This window comes from Nothoprocta perdicaria, unplaced genomic scaffold, assembly GCF_003342845.1.
Source record: "Nothoprocta perdicaria isolate Ctin4 unplaced genomic scaffold, notPer1 scaffold_10, whole genome shotgun sequence".
In the NCBI taxonomy this organism is placed as follows: Eukaryota; Metazoa; Chordata; class Aves; order Tinamiformes; family Tinamidae; genus Nothoprocta; species Nothoprocta perdicaria.
Genome location: NW_020454094.1, coordinates 1,153,923 through 1,167,862, shown reverse-complemented (window position 1 = coordinate 1,167,862; position 13,940 = coordinate 1,153,923). Strand labels below are relative to the sequence as shown.

The 13,940-nt window shown below is 49.6% G+C and overlaps 2 protein-coding genes across 2 annotated transcripts in view; one reads left to right on the top strand and one right to left on the bottom strand.

Annotated features, from left to right (window-relative positions):
* Positions 1–1,384, bottom strand: part of CFAP53 (cilia and flagella associated protein 53) — a 15,689-nt gene extending 14,305 nt beyond the window's left edge. Inside the window, exons 1-2 of the mRNA XM_026038963.1 lie at positions 1,313–1,384; positions 963–1,192 (exon numbers count right to left, since the gene is read on the bottom strand). Of these exons, the coding sequence (XP_025894748.1) occupies positions 963–1,192; positions 1,313–1,384 (302 nt within the window). The remainder of the gene's footprint in view (positions 1–962; positions 1,193–1,312) is intronic.
* Positions 1,385–4,151: 2,767 nt separating this feature from the next.
* LOC112947626 (tetraspanin-36-like) overlaps positions 4,152–13,940 on the top strand; it is a 12,266-nt gene continuing 2,477 nt past the window's right edge. The window contains exons 1-5 of the mRNA XM_026039751.1: positions 4,152–4,220; positions 11,264–11,455; positions 11,993–12,067; positions 12,507–12,602; positions 13,000–13,152. Of these exons, the coding sequence (XP_025895536.1) occupies positions 4,161–4,220; positions 11,264–11,455; positions 11,993–12,067; positions 12,507–12,602; positions 13,000–13,152 (576 nt within the window). The 5' untranslated portion in view covers positions 4,152–4,160. The remainder of the gene's footprint in view (positions 4,221–11,263; positions 11,456–11,992; positions 12,068–12,506; positions 12,603–12,999; positions 13,153–13,940) is intronic.

The following is a 13,940-nucleotide window of genomic DNA, read 5'->3' as shown; positions in this document are numbered from 1 at the left end:
AGCACTGCCTGCAATATTATCCCCATATTATAAACTGGAATTCTAGCTCAGGGATCATTCCTGTTTTGTTGCAAGATCCCTTCTGTGGGTCCCACAGTTTTGTGGCACTGTTCAAGGTTTTTATCATACTGATCTACTTTCCTGGCTGCTACAGAACTGTTAAACACCTTCCTCTAATTTCCAGTCTATATTTATCATCAACTGATACCAATTTCATCTTGTACCATTGCCATCCCTCAATTTAATCCTTCTTCAGCATTTAGCCCTCTCCCTTGCAGATTTATGCAAGGATCTTCTCAGAAACCTCATTTTGTCATTTTAATGTCACATCATAAACCAGTTCTTCTACTCATCCCAGAAGTCCTTAACAAGGATATTACATCAACTTGGCAATAATGCCAGCCCTAACATCCACAGTGGCCTCCAGCCAATCACCCTCACTTAACCAGCTAACGAAAATAGTTAGCATGTAATTCCTGCTCTAGGAACCACAATGCCTACCTGATAACATTCAGTCACCAAAATCCCTTCACATGAAGGACTGTAAAGCAGAAATTAAGCTATATGACTATATTCTCAGACCACAGTGAAATTCTATTATTCTAATATTATTCTAATAATAATTCTAATATTCTAATAGAATATTGTAATATTCTAATATTTTCTTTATTGTTTTCAAGTGACTTCTGGGTAAGAATTTTTTTCAGTTGCCTGTACTGCAAAGCCTTACTTGTGGGAGAAATAACCTAATGGGGTTGCAAAAAGGATAAAATTAAATTAAAAAAAAATAACAATTGCATCCAACGATTCGAATTTCCAAAACCTTTATGAAGTCTGAAGAACACAGCCCCAAAGCACAGCCTAACACCTAGACCCGGGACTTACTGTTTCCTCTCACCACACCCTCTCTAAGGAGGCGCTGAGGCTGGGCCTGGCCAGCAGCTCTCAGCAGTCTGCCTTACCTCTCTCTCCGGTCCTCGCTCCCTGCCAGGTAGGCCTGCATGGCCTCGTGCACCCTCCTCTGGACGCAGCGGTGCAGCCGGCGGCGCTCGCAGCGCTCCCGCCACTCGTTGCTCGTGCGGTAGCTGCTGTAGAGCGCGGAGAAGTCGTCGAACTCGAGGCGCCCCTTCTCCTTGCGCCTGGCGGCCAGCACGGCCTTTTCGCACGCATCCTCCTTGGGCGGCTTGGGGCGCTGCCAGAGAGAACGGCAACGAGTTATTCCGCTCGGGGGATGGCTTTTTAACGGAACGGGCGCCCCGGGGAGCCCGCGGCGGATCTGAGCGCCCCGCCGTGCCCGCGGACCGCCGCTCACCAGCGCCAAGGAGTGCGGGACGGGCCCCGTCACCTCGCGGTGCCGCCGCTGCCACCGCGCCGCCGCCTCCATGGCCGCCGTCCCGCGGCCGCGACGCGTCGCCCGTCGCTATGGCGACGCGCGGCGGCGGAAGTGACCTCACAGCGCGGAGAGGGCGCCCAACGCGGAGCGCTGCGCATGCGCCACCAGTTGCGCCGGAGGGGGGGGGGTCAGGCCGGACTACTGCGCATGCGCACTCGGCGGCCCGAGGTGCTGCCCGCGCGGCCGCGGCGCCCCCTAGTGGGGGCAAGGCGGCGGTTGGAGAAGTMATGGAAAATAAAACAAAATTTTAAAAAATGCTTTATGACTTGGAGCTTATTTTACCTGAGGTAAAGGACATGTTAACTGCCACGCCAAGGCGGGTGCTGGTCACAGCGCGGTTCTCCGGCAGTTCCTCAGCTGGGGAGAAGGCAGCACCRTGTGGTGACCTAAAACTACTTGGAAAAGTAGAGCGCCTGTTTTAAGAGCAAGATCTGTGGCGTTGTCCAGCACTCTTTTCTTTTCTTTCTTTTTTTTTTCTTTTTTTCTTTTTTTTTTTTGTCTACTAGGAAGGGAAATCCAGCCAAGGACAGTGAAGCCTTTCTGCTCCTACAGGAAGTAAATGAGGTTGATTGGTATCACCTGATGAACAGTTCTCTCTCTTCCCCCCCTCCTTGTTTTTTCAATATACAAAGGAAACCTTTCACTTCTAATCCCTCYAGTGGAATAATTGCGGAATTTTGAAGGAACCCAAGTCATCCCCATCCCTCATAAAAGACAAAACTTACCCTAGAGTGGCTCTTTGTTCCTTTGCTGTGGCATTGCGGTTGGCCGGCCCTTGAGCACATCGTTGTCCTTCCGTGGGATCAAAAGTCCTTCTCACCTCATCCGTGCTCCGGGCTTCCCGGGCTCTGAGAACTCCAGGCTTCCTCCTGACTCTGAATTCCCCTGAGGTTTCTTCACTCATCCCACTTCAAACCATCCCAGGTTCTTCCCGTCATCCTCCCTTTTTTTCATCCTGCATGCTGTTGGCTTCAGGCCATCTTTGAAACCCATGCTTGGGGAAATCGTGACTCCTGTATGTTGCCTCTTCTGGGTGCTTTTATTCATTTATTTTGAAGGAATTGCTGTCTGGCCAGATCCACATGATCAAAATCCACATGTTCAAAGTGAGTCAGAAATGGAGGCAGGAAACACTCCCATAAACACGTCTCCATTGACATGCAGTGCGCRAGTAGCAGAGATCAGAGCTTTCACTGTGGTCCAAATCTCAGACACACGGGCCAGACGTACAGGTTTAAGAAAGAAAATCAAATCCTGTTTATAGTGAGGTGGGAAAGGTTTAAAATACAAACCCGTGTGCATGAATGTGATGGTGTGTGAGGTGCCATGGGGAGCTGCATGGAAAGCCCATTGGGTGCCCAACGCAGAGTCCTGGGCTTGCGAATTAAACTCCGTGTAGGAGTAACTTCCCTATTGTAARAAAAAAGGAAAATGTGAGTAACTGTTGCTGTAAAGTTTACTTTTTTCACAAGAAGACCAAAAGTAGAGTTCGTAAAGCCAGCTCAGGGGGAACTGAAAGAATTGTGAAAGACCCTTGTGCGTCTGCCTTCACTTTTGGCTAAATCAGGGATCTCCAAAGAGCTTTGGCTAAGGAGCTGCCTTTGCTGCCTGCCGCTTCTCCTTTCCATTTTTTTTTCTACACAATTATTTTAAAGATTTAAGTTTTTAAACGGCGTGGAGCAGTGAAGCCAGGCACTGCTGTAGATGCGTTCGCGTGCTCCCGTCACACGTTAGTCACAGGAGCGGATCCGCCGCCCCCGGCGGGCTGCAACAGGCAGCAGGTGCCCTTGCACCGGGAGTCGCCACAGCGTCCCTCAACATGGGCCAAATAGGAGGAAACACTGAGCAGGGGTGAACGTAGGTCCCTTTTCTTAGAAAAATAATAATAAAAAAGGAAATTACAAGTTGATTATGTTAACTTAAGTTCCTCCAAAATGAGGAGCATGGAACAATGGAGTAAGTACCTGGGAAATCATTTGGAAGTGAGTAGAAAATATGGAGATGAGTAACAGCCAACAAAGACTTGTCAAGAGCAAATGGTTGCCCTTGTGTTGGGTAAGGGGCTCGTGGGGAAGGAAGCCGTGACAGCTGCTCCAATGGACATGCCAGGAGCTGCAGCGACTGCGGAGACACGTGGCAGCTGGGACATGGAAATTCCWGGGGGAAGGAGAGCCTTCAAAGGGTCCTGAGCATGCAGAGGGAAGGTCTGCACAGCAGGGCCAGGGCAGGCAGGGCAAGGGCACGGCCTGGATATATGTGGGATGATGGAGAAGACAGAGAAGATGGAGAAGACACAAAAGATGGAGAAGATGGAGAAGCCGTAGAAGATGGATGAGATGGGGATGAAGATGAGGAAGATGGGTGGCCAGAGGGGCACAGAAGGCAGCGGAGGTGTCATTTAGACCATCACACCCTTGTTCCTGCTCCCAGGATTTCACTGCTGAGACTCCTAATAAAGTAAAGTGTAATTCCGGCTTGAAAACACTCTTCTGGCGGTACCAGAAACCAGGGACGTCCCTGGTGGCGCCAGGGGCTTCCAGGAGGAAAACCAAATAAATAAATGAGTAGATAAATTAAATAAATAGATAAATAGATAAAACAGTTTCTCTGGTAACTATCCTTGAGGGCCCGGTGCGGGTCGGGGAGATCGGGGCGGTTCGGGGCGGTCCGGAGCGGCTCGGGGGCGGTTCGGGGCGGTCCGGGGCAGCCCCACGCGGGACCCAGCGCTCTGCCCCGCCAGCCGCGCCAGAGCCGGGGGCCCCGCGCCATGGACTGCGGCGTGATCACGTCCAAGACGGTGCTGGTGCTGCTGAGCGTCGCCTTCTGGGTACCGAGCGGGCCGCGCCGGGGCCGCCGGGCCGCGGGGCGGGAAGCGCCGGGCCCCAAGTGACCCGCGGAGCGGGAAAAGAGGCGCTCGGCGACGGGAACGGGGTGCGGAGCATCCCCCCCCGCTGCTTTGGGCTTAAGCGGAGGGTCCAGGAGAGGAGCTGGCCGAGCTTTGGGTCCCCCGTGTGCAGGCGAACACGGTTCAAGTCTCTGTGAAATCCCTACACGTGTATGAGTATATATATATATGTATGTATATACACAGTATATATATATATATTATATATATATACACACACTGGTGTTCTGTTTGTAAGTTCGTAGAAAAAGGAAAAATAAGTTGCAGATCAACTGCTGTGGGTTTTGGGGTTTTTCTGGAGGAAGGTTGTGCAGTTTTTACTGCAATTACCAGTCGAGTTTCCAGGCAAGTCGCGTTTCGGGGAGGAAACCGGTTCTGGCTGCTGTGAGGTGGGTACAGCCGGTGGCTTTGCTTAAAATTCTGCCTAAAAGCAACCTGAAAGTGCTTGTGCTTTTTGGTCAGATCCTTTKCTGGTTTGGAGGGCGTTGCTGGGATGTGAATGGCAAAGTGAGGTTAAATCAGCCCAAAGGAGAACTGCTGCTGTAGAGGAGGGTTTTTCCCTGGGTTTTCCAGTGCTGTGGTGCCCGGGAATGGCAGAATCAAYGCGATATTCCCCAGGAAAAGGCTCTTTTTGCCCCTGTGGCTGGGTCCCTGCATGGGCAGGCGAAGGGAAGCAGGTTTGGTGCTGGTGAAGGGCGGCTGCATGTGACGGTGACTGGAGACCGCTCACAACGGGGCGGCCGTATTCGGACAAAATCAGCCATGGACTTTTCCACGGCAGGGGGAAGTTTGTGTAACCTGCTAATAAACTGTGGGTGCTGGAGGTGGGTAGGGAAGCGGGGAGCTGCTGGCACTGAGGCAYGGGGGAGAAGCAAAGAAGTAAAATTTCTGCAAAGTGATAAAAAACAGTGTGCTCRTGGAGGCCAGTGCTTGAGGTAGCCACCGAAAGGGCAACTGATGCTCTTCTGACGGCAAGGCCTGGGGATTCACAGCACTGCGTGTGTTTCTTCTGCTTGGATCCCRAGGGGATTTATGGATTTGGGGTTTTACACTATGTTTCTTCCCCTCGGAGTCCGAGGGGCTTTACGGATTCGAGGTTTTGCAGCGTGTTTCTTCCCCTCAGGTTCAGAGAGTGCTGCTGTGCCGGGGGTAATGCGCAGGTCACTTCACTGTGCCTCCTGTATGGGTGTTTGATCACAAMTTGCTGCGTTTTCCAAACATGCTTTTATACCCATAGCATGGATGGTGAAGGAGGTTGGATTTCTTGCTGTGTGCCTAGTAACATGAGCTGTTTTATGTTTGTCACGTGCTGTTATGGAAAGTACCTGGAGAGGGACACCGGAGCACCCGCCGCGTGTATGTCGCAATCCCAAAGCCTCCGACAGGAATTAGGTGGGTCAGGGACACCTCAGATTTACATCATTGCTTGTGCTGGGGCTTATTTTATTTCTTTATATCAAGCTACAGCCTTGTGGCCTCCTAGAAACATCTCCGGTACCTTCTGCACTAAGAGAACTCCCCAGTCTTGCCTGTTGGATCATCCAGCTCTGGGTAATGGGTAATTTCTTCTTCTGCCTGTTTGCAAGCCCTGAATTTGGGCTGACCCGGCTCAGGCCTGGCTCTCCTAGGCAAGGCACCCGAGCCCTGCGGCGGCTGGATGCTGCTGCAACCCTTTGCATGCRGTGACCGTGCTCAGACGGAATGGCAAAACCAGGAATTCAGGTTTCAGCAAGGCGGGGAAGGAGGARCTGCCTCCTGGGCGCTTCCAGACTGTGTTTCTATATGACGGGTGGGCCTCTGTGCAAGGCTCTAGATCGTTATCAGAATACCAGATTTACAAAGAGCACTTGTGGTTTGATTTTCTCTGAGTGGTAATTCCTGCTTGGGCATTGTGTGCTRCAAATCTTGCCCCGCTTGGAAATGATTATGGGAAATATTCCATCTTCTGTTAGGGCAGTTACAGTGTTTTGACAGGGGTTATCGCTTAGAAATGCCACTGAAAATAAATAGTCGGTCTCCGGAAGTTGGGTTTGCTGAGACCTCGTGTGTTTTCATTTCCCGTGTTTCTCTCCGTGCTCTCAATCAGGAGCAATTCATCTCGCTGAGCTGCAGCCACCGAGAGGGCGGATACGGTGTCGGCAGGTTATCCGGGCCGCCCCCGCGTTCAAACACCTCCCATCCGTGGTGGGAAATGTAGGCYGTGTGCCTCCCTCGTGGCTGAATCGGATGTGTGTTTGGAGCCAGGTGCCTCTTCCCATTCAGGAAAAGAAGGTGGGAAGAGGAGGTGGTGGAGCCCTTCCTGCCGCACYGTGCAGGCGGAGCATGCGCCTTCCTGCCTTGCTCCGGCCTGCTCCTGCTCTTCCTCCTCTTCCACGCCCTTGAGGAGAGGAAGGAGGGGAGATTAAGAGGCTTGGGCCGCAGGGCAGGGACTGAGGCAACGTTTGCCAGAGTGTTTGTCATCTCTATTTGTGTGTAATCTACCCTTTTTTGGTGCATCTAAGACTAAAATCTGCTYGATTTCAGCCTCCCGGTGGCCTGCTGAGTGATCTCTGGCGGCACAGAGATCAAGCCATCAGTGTTGATGCACTGGTCAGTGTTGATCAGTGTTGATGCACTGTCACTTTCCAGTCATTTTTAGTAGCTGGGAGGGATAAATGTGTCAGTTCCTGCATCCCCAAATGGCTTGAAGTCACTCTCACCACTTACAGGTGGTTTGGAGAAGCCTTCCGTGAAGACTACGATGGATATAGAGGGATGCTTAAATACCAGCTCCTCAGATACAGGCTCTGATAAGGGTATTTTTAAGGGAGGAGGTTTTCTCCAAAGAGTCACTGCAGGTCAGGGCGTCTGAGACCTGCGAGTTCCCACACGTTTTACATGACTTAGCCCAAAATCGCAAAGCAGAAGTCAACAGTTTGCACGCTTGCCCTGCTCCATATCCCAGGGTCTGCTCTAGACAGCCCTTGATAAACCAGAATCGCTGGAGACTTTCAAGTTTTGTCACTCCTCTGCCAGAAGGTGGGGGCTTGAGGASGCTTTTTATCCAGGTTTTTAACCAGGGAGATAAAACATCATGGTATCTTTTCACCGAGATCCCTGCTAGCAAAGGTATTGAGAAGGGAAAAGTGGCTTTCAAGGCTTGGTATCGACCAAAACACTACACTGAGGCGTCCCTCCAGCGAGGAAGTGCAAGGGGATGGTTTGAGAAGGTTTTGTGTCTATGGCGATACATCCTTTTTCCACTGTTTACCATATTTTTCTTTCCTTATGGAAAGTGTTAACAATACAGAAAATGGAGTTGAATCAGTCCAAGTTATGTTCTCTGGTAGATGCTGAAGACAGAACCGCTTTCCACCACGAGGTCCTTCACAGTAAAACCTACAACCAGCCCTATTAGCAGAGCTTGGTGTCAAATCAGCACTCTGAAATGGGAGGATACTGGGAAAAAMCTTTATAAAACATGAAAAATAAAGAGCCCTAACAAGAAACACTGCCTTTTATAACTTTCAACTTGRCTAGTGAACTTTGACTCTGTAGCTCTGTTGCATTCAGATATGGGAGGAAAGAAACCTACACTTAGAAATGCAAACAATCAGAAACTCAGTTTCCCTTCATCACGCAAGGTCAAGTTATTTACGCAGTCAGAGAAGGGAAAGTGGAAGAGGGTCTGTTCTGCCCCACTGCAAGATGCAAATATTACTATTTTTGGTTATTTTTTTCTTTCACTTGTCCAGCCTCAAGCCCTCCTGTTTCGCAGGCTGGATTTCGTGGTCACCGGTTTCCTTTTAGCTCAGCCCAGCAAGAGCTTCGTCCCTGGCACTCGGATGATTCAGGATCACTTTCCGGACGAGGCGCAGAGCAGGAAACATGAGGGTTTCTGCGTCGGCACCGCGCGCACCGCKAGCGCGGTGGGCACCCACGCAGAGCTGGTCGCGGCTCTGCTCCCTGGCCGGGAAATGGGGCTTTCTGACAAAGTTCCCCTTTGCTCAGCTTATCGGAAGAGAATTGTTGATGCCCCGAAGAAGTGAAAATCTTTCCTTTTTTTTTTTTTTTGAGATTACACAGAAACTTGTTAAGTCAAGTCTACTTTATACTTCCTATTCTTGACTCAAGGTCTGGCGTCACCAGTGCAAAGAGACAGGTCCTCTTGTACTCCTTGTCTGGAGAGATTTTGTTTTCATTTTCATAGGGAGGAACTGGCAGGTTTTGCAATGTTACAGAAAATCCCTCCCCTGGATTTTGASTCTTCCCTTAAGTGTGGGAAAAGCTTTAGGTGGAAAGTGTGGAGATTGACATCCCAAAATGTTTTTCTCCTCTGCTTTTACAGTTTGATGCTGGGATTGGCCTGCAAAAATTAAAACAAGCAGCCTTCTCTGTTTAGTATCCAAAATCTTCTCTTTGATTTAAAATATGGGGGTAAAGTCCTGGGTATATCTAAGTTTGTGGAGAAAAACCTGAACTTGCCTTAGACCAAATCGTCACCTAATGTCTTTTATTTTCACATCTTTATGCTTCCTTTTTTTTCCTGCTTGGCAGCAGCAGTTCTGAGGTGGTTGTAATGGAGCCCTTTTGGGCTGTGTTTCCCGTGCAGCCGGAGTGCAGCTCATCCTGGAGGTTGCAGTAACACTCATGGAATGGCCTGATAAAGGTGGGAGAAGAAGAACCTCCTGCGAGCTCTGTGTTGCTCCTCTCCACTTGGCTGTTGCGGAACTCCGCTGAGTCTGGCCCTGCAGGACTTGTGGGAATCGGCCCCACAAGATTGTTTGGATTTTGTGGTAGCCCTTAACCAGCAACGCGGGTTTGCTCCCTGGCCAGGGCTCGCGGTTTACCTGCCTTCAGTACCTCCTGTGCGCGTTTCCTCTGCGGTTGGAGGGGAGCACGTTAAAAACAGGTGCAAAACAGAGGATATTGGATAATAAGGAGAAGCAGAGAATATCTGTTACCTAAATCACTTGCAGAAACCTAGTGGAAGTGTTGGGAGGTTCTGACCTGACTGCATGCAGGTCTCTATCTTACAGTATGATGTGGAGGGCTTGGGGTTTGCTGTGCTGGCGYGGGCTGCAGAAGTGCAGAACTGCTTGGAAAGGCACTAGCAGCGCTGTGACACGAAACACCGGGACCTGAAGCTCTACCTGTGACAAACTAACTGGATTCATGGACCTTTTGCACTTTAGCCATGTCACGTGGCCTTTTGATTCAGGTGTGACACCCCTGTGTCCACCAGAAACACCGTTCCTGCCTTTGCGGTGTGTCCTGCCCATCCCGCACCAGCTCAAGTCTCCGCAGCTCCGTTCCGCCTGGATTTCGCCTTTCTCCACCGTGAGCCTTTCTGAGGGTCTCCCGGGCTCTCAGCAGTGGGTGATGCCRCCACCGCAGTGCTCGGTGGCACTGCCCAAAGCCTGCTGATGTCCTCAAGCAAAAACCTGTTTGTTAGGAGCTGTGCCCGGGCGCTCGGCTTGGGCGCATGGGCACCTGCAGCCGAGCACGTACAGGAGGCCGCGCGCGGCTCCGCCTCGGTGCGTCGGGGCAGGTACCTCCAAGGACTTGATCCTTATGGAAAAGTTGAAGCTGTAGCTCGGCTCCATGTGAGGTTGGCAGCAAGGGCAGCAGCAAGGAGACCGAAGGCTCCTTGGAGGCGATGCCGTCAGGCAGGGGTGTGAGCRCTGTGGCTGGGACACCAGCGTGTTGTATCCGTGTCCCTGGTGCAGGGTTATTTCTTGGCATGTAAAACATAAACCAATCTTTTCTAAAATTTTCAGAAATATGCTTTTTCCCTCTGAATTTTGGAGGAAAGGCTTTACTCGGATGAACTTGGTAGACTTTGCTTGGATGAACGTGGTAGGCTTTTTTAATCTTAACAGGCATTTCAAATCAAATATATCTTTTAGTACAGCAGGTGGAAGATGATAACTTGTTCTTTCAGATGAAGAACACTGAAATAAATAAAGAACAGGATCTTACAGGAGACATGATGAATGGCTTTTACGGGTTAGCTTGGTCCTGGTTGCATCGCTCGGTGCATCTCATCCCGATAATTTTTAGGTTCAGGCAGTGTCCAGGAATGGCAGACGTGGATGAAGGATGTGTCCCGCTCCAGGGGTAATTAAGAGCAGGCACCAGACCTGGCCGCAGGGAAGGAGCCAAACATGGTAAAGGAATTAGCAACGTCTAGCTCCAGTGCGAGCAGTGTTGGGTTTAATTAAAACGTCCTGTGCTGGGAGAAGTAAGGAACAGCTTGGAGGCTGCGTGATGAAATCCAGCTGCAGCCTGTTGAAAACAGGCTGGTTTCTGTCCTCTGAGTTTCYAGCAGGTGGGTACGGCCAGTGACCCAGTTTTTACAGGTCCCGTCCTGGGCTGATGGGTCACAGGGGGTGGATTCAGTCCAACTCACAGGAGGATTTTAATGCTAAGGCTTTGGCTGGGCATTGCAGAGCCTTTCCGTGTCATTTCCAGGGCAGGGGCCAGTTTTGTGGATAAAACCCTCCCGTCTCCATGGCTGCTTGTTGGGCATTGGTCACCAAGCCACCGTGGTCACACGTTGACTTGTGTAAGGTTGAGCTGGGATCAGGGACAGTTGTGCGTGTACCTTTCCATGTTTCTGAAGAAAGTCTAAGAGGGGTCTTCTGTAGTAAACAGCAGAGCCAGGATAGAGAAAATCAGTTATCTTGGTTGGCAGTGAACAGCCTCACCAYGGCTTTGAGAGCTTCTGAGCAGTCGAGAGGAGCGCCGCTGAGAAAGCAGAAAGGACAAGGTTTTCTCCCAAGAACAAACCAAAAGCACAACCCTGGAGTCATCATCTTAGAAGTTAGTTCCTCCAAGTGCAGTTTTGGATGGGGAGTTATTTCCAAACACATGCTCTCTTTTTCCCTAGATCTCTTCATCTGTAGCCATTACTTTACTCTATTACAAAAGAAAAGCTGGAATTTATTTTTCGAATAACTGCAAATACCTTTATTGCGTTTCAGGCAGCAGCAGCTGGTCTTAGCTATGTCGGGGGATACGTCATTAACACCTACAAGAGCTATGACAACTTCCTGCAAGATGAGCATGCTCTCCTGCCAGCGGTGATCATTATTTGTGTTGCCATCGTGATGTTCGTCATCGGCTTGATCGGCTGCTGTGCCACCCTCCGCGAGTCACGAGTTGGCCTGGGGCTGGTAAGTCCTCTGTGTTCCTGCATGTCCTTTTCCATGCCCTGTTTTATGGGGCCSTGTTTGGATGCAAGGATGTTACTCGGAAAAAAGGCTGGAGCGCTGCCCCTTCGTGGGAGCTACGTGCTGCTGCAAAGAACTGATCGATGACGAGTGAACTACAGAGTAAATTATTAAAATTTCACTCATATTGTTAGTTTCACTTGTGCAGGCTAAAGCCCTCAGCCGTTTATAGTTTTTGATGATTAATATGGAGATGCCTGCAGAACAGCCCGCATCTGTATCTCTGGGTGGACAATCCCATCAATATCCCAACGATAATGATCTTTTGGGGAGTCCAAGAGCTGGGAAGCTCTGGTCATTTTCATGGCCTTATATATCCTTCGACATGGCTATAATATCCTTTTTYTAATTACTTTTTGGAGACTTTTTTAATTAGCAGTGCAACAGTGGATAATGCAAACTTACTCATGATCATCCATCCATGTGGTGAGAAGAGCGTCCTTGCTGTGTATCCTTACAGTCTCTCTCTTTGGATTTCAGTTCTTGGCCATTATCCTGGTTATCTTTATTGCGGAAGTATCAGCTTTTGTCCTGGGACTTGTGTACAGGGAAAAGGTAAGAATGAGCATCTCTGTGCTAACACAGAAGTGAAGGACACCTCCCGTGTTGTAGGAGCATTCCTGTGTATCCGCTTTCTTGCCCTTCCTCCTCTGTGCTGAAAACTGCAGGGCAAGTGGCTACCGTGGGGATGCGGAACGGGGATGTCMCCACTGGGTGTGTGAATTGACCGTTGTCAGGAACATGAAGTGTCTGCAGGCATCACAGCTGAYCCTTACGTTGGATTAAACAGATGTTGATGCTCACAAAGAGGGCTCTTAGTCAAGGAAGAACAGTTTGTATCTAGGATATTATATGCTGATTAAGTGCTACCCAGATGTTATCTGAAACTTTGGGKTTTTTTTAACTTTTGAGAATCAGAGTTTTTGCAGTTTCATTTAGATAATATTCTGATCCCTTGTGCTAAAACAGAATGGATATTTTTCTCTGAAACTAGGTAAAAACTGATGTGCAGGATACAATGCGTTCAGTCTTTGAAAAGTATGATGGGAAAAATGCAGAGTCAACTGTCATGAATTACTTGCAAGAACAGGTAAGAAAATCTTTAAATTCGGCAGAGAGTTGTTCACAAGTCACTCGATTGGACATTAAGCAAGGAATGTGGCCTGGGAGAGGGAGGGGAGGAGGGCTGGTACCCTAGAGCAGCAGCACTGAGCACCTGGCTCTGCGTGGGGTGCTCCCTGCTTTGCAGAATTGGCATTTGGGGTCATAATGTGAAGTTCATGTAAACTAGTGACCTCGTTGACATGAGTGGCCTTGGGATCAGATGTATGAATGAAYGTGAATGCCTTTAACTATTGCTGAGAATCCTGTGCTGTAAACCAGAAAGACAACAGTAGCTCTTGCTCAGTATGGCCAGGAGAGGTTGAATTCAGCGTTCGCGTTCTTGTTGTATTCTCACATCCGTGTGACTCTCTGGTGTGTGGCAGCTTCACTGCTGTGGCGTGAGGAACTACAGCGACTGGACGAGCACACAGTGGTTTAACTCCACGGGTAACAACAGCGTCCCGCTGAGCTGCTGCAAGCAAGACATGAGCAACTGCACGGGGAGCCTTGAGCAGCCACAGGAACTCAACACCAAGGTGAGGGGGAAAGGAACAGTTTCTTATTTTTGTGTTACTCTGGCCCATGATGGTTCTCTAAATAAATGAGAGCAATGGGGAAAGCATTCTAGGCAGGATTTAGGGATGATTTCTTTCAGTTCTTCCCAGCAGTTTGAATCCCAAACTCTCCTCTCCCGATGTATTTTCCACTAGTTTCCTTCTTGCATATTTCCATAAAAGCACTGAGATAGCCAAAGGGAGAGCTCCAGGTATCTCCAGATTCGTCAGTCTGTCTGTTTGGCTTCTGTCTACTGATGACAGTCCTCTGGAGCTGCTACAGCAGCAACGTGACTAAGCCCAGAGGGCTGSGTGTGTGCGAGTCACTGTCCAGCCCGGTCTGGAGTGAAGGAAGATGCTCTTTTAGGATGGACTGTATTTAACCTGGAAAATTGCACGCTGGGTTCTGCAGCTCGATGCACAAGCCCATAAATTGCCTCTTACAGAGATCACTATGGAACTTCATGGTGCTGAGTTTTGGGTACTTGTTTGTGTAATGAGTGAACTGAGCCAGAGGAGATTCCTCAAAGCAGTAAACGTTAGTGAGTCACAGAGTGTCAGTGCATCTCCCCAAGCAAGGGGAGAATGACCAGCCATCAGCTCTGGAAAGCAGGAGTGGAATCTGTCAAGTCTGCAGTGGTTGGTTAGACAGGCTCTACCAGGTCCTGCTTCCTTTCAGAGACTGTGGTGGTTATTTTTCTCTTTAAGGAAAAAAAAAAAAAAAAAACAAGCTGTCCAGCTGAATTGTCCTTTGGGTTTTGGGTTTTTTT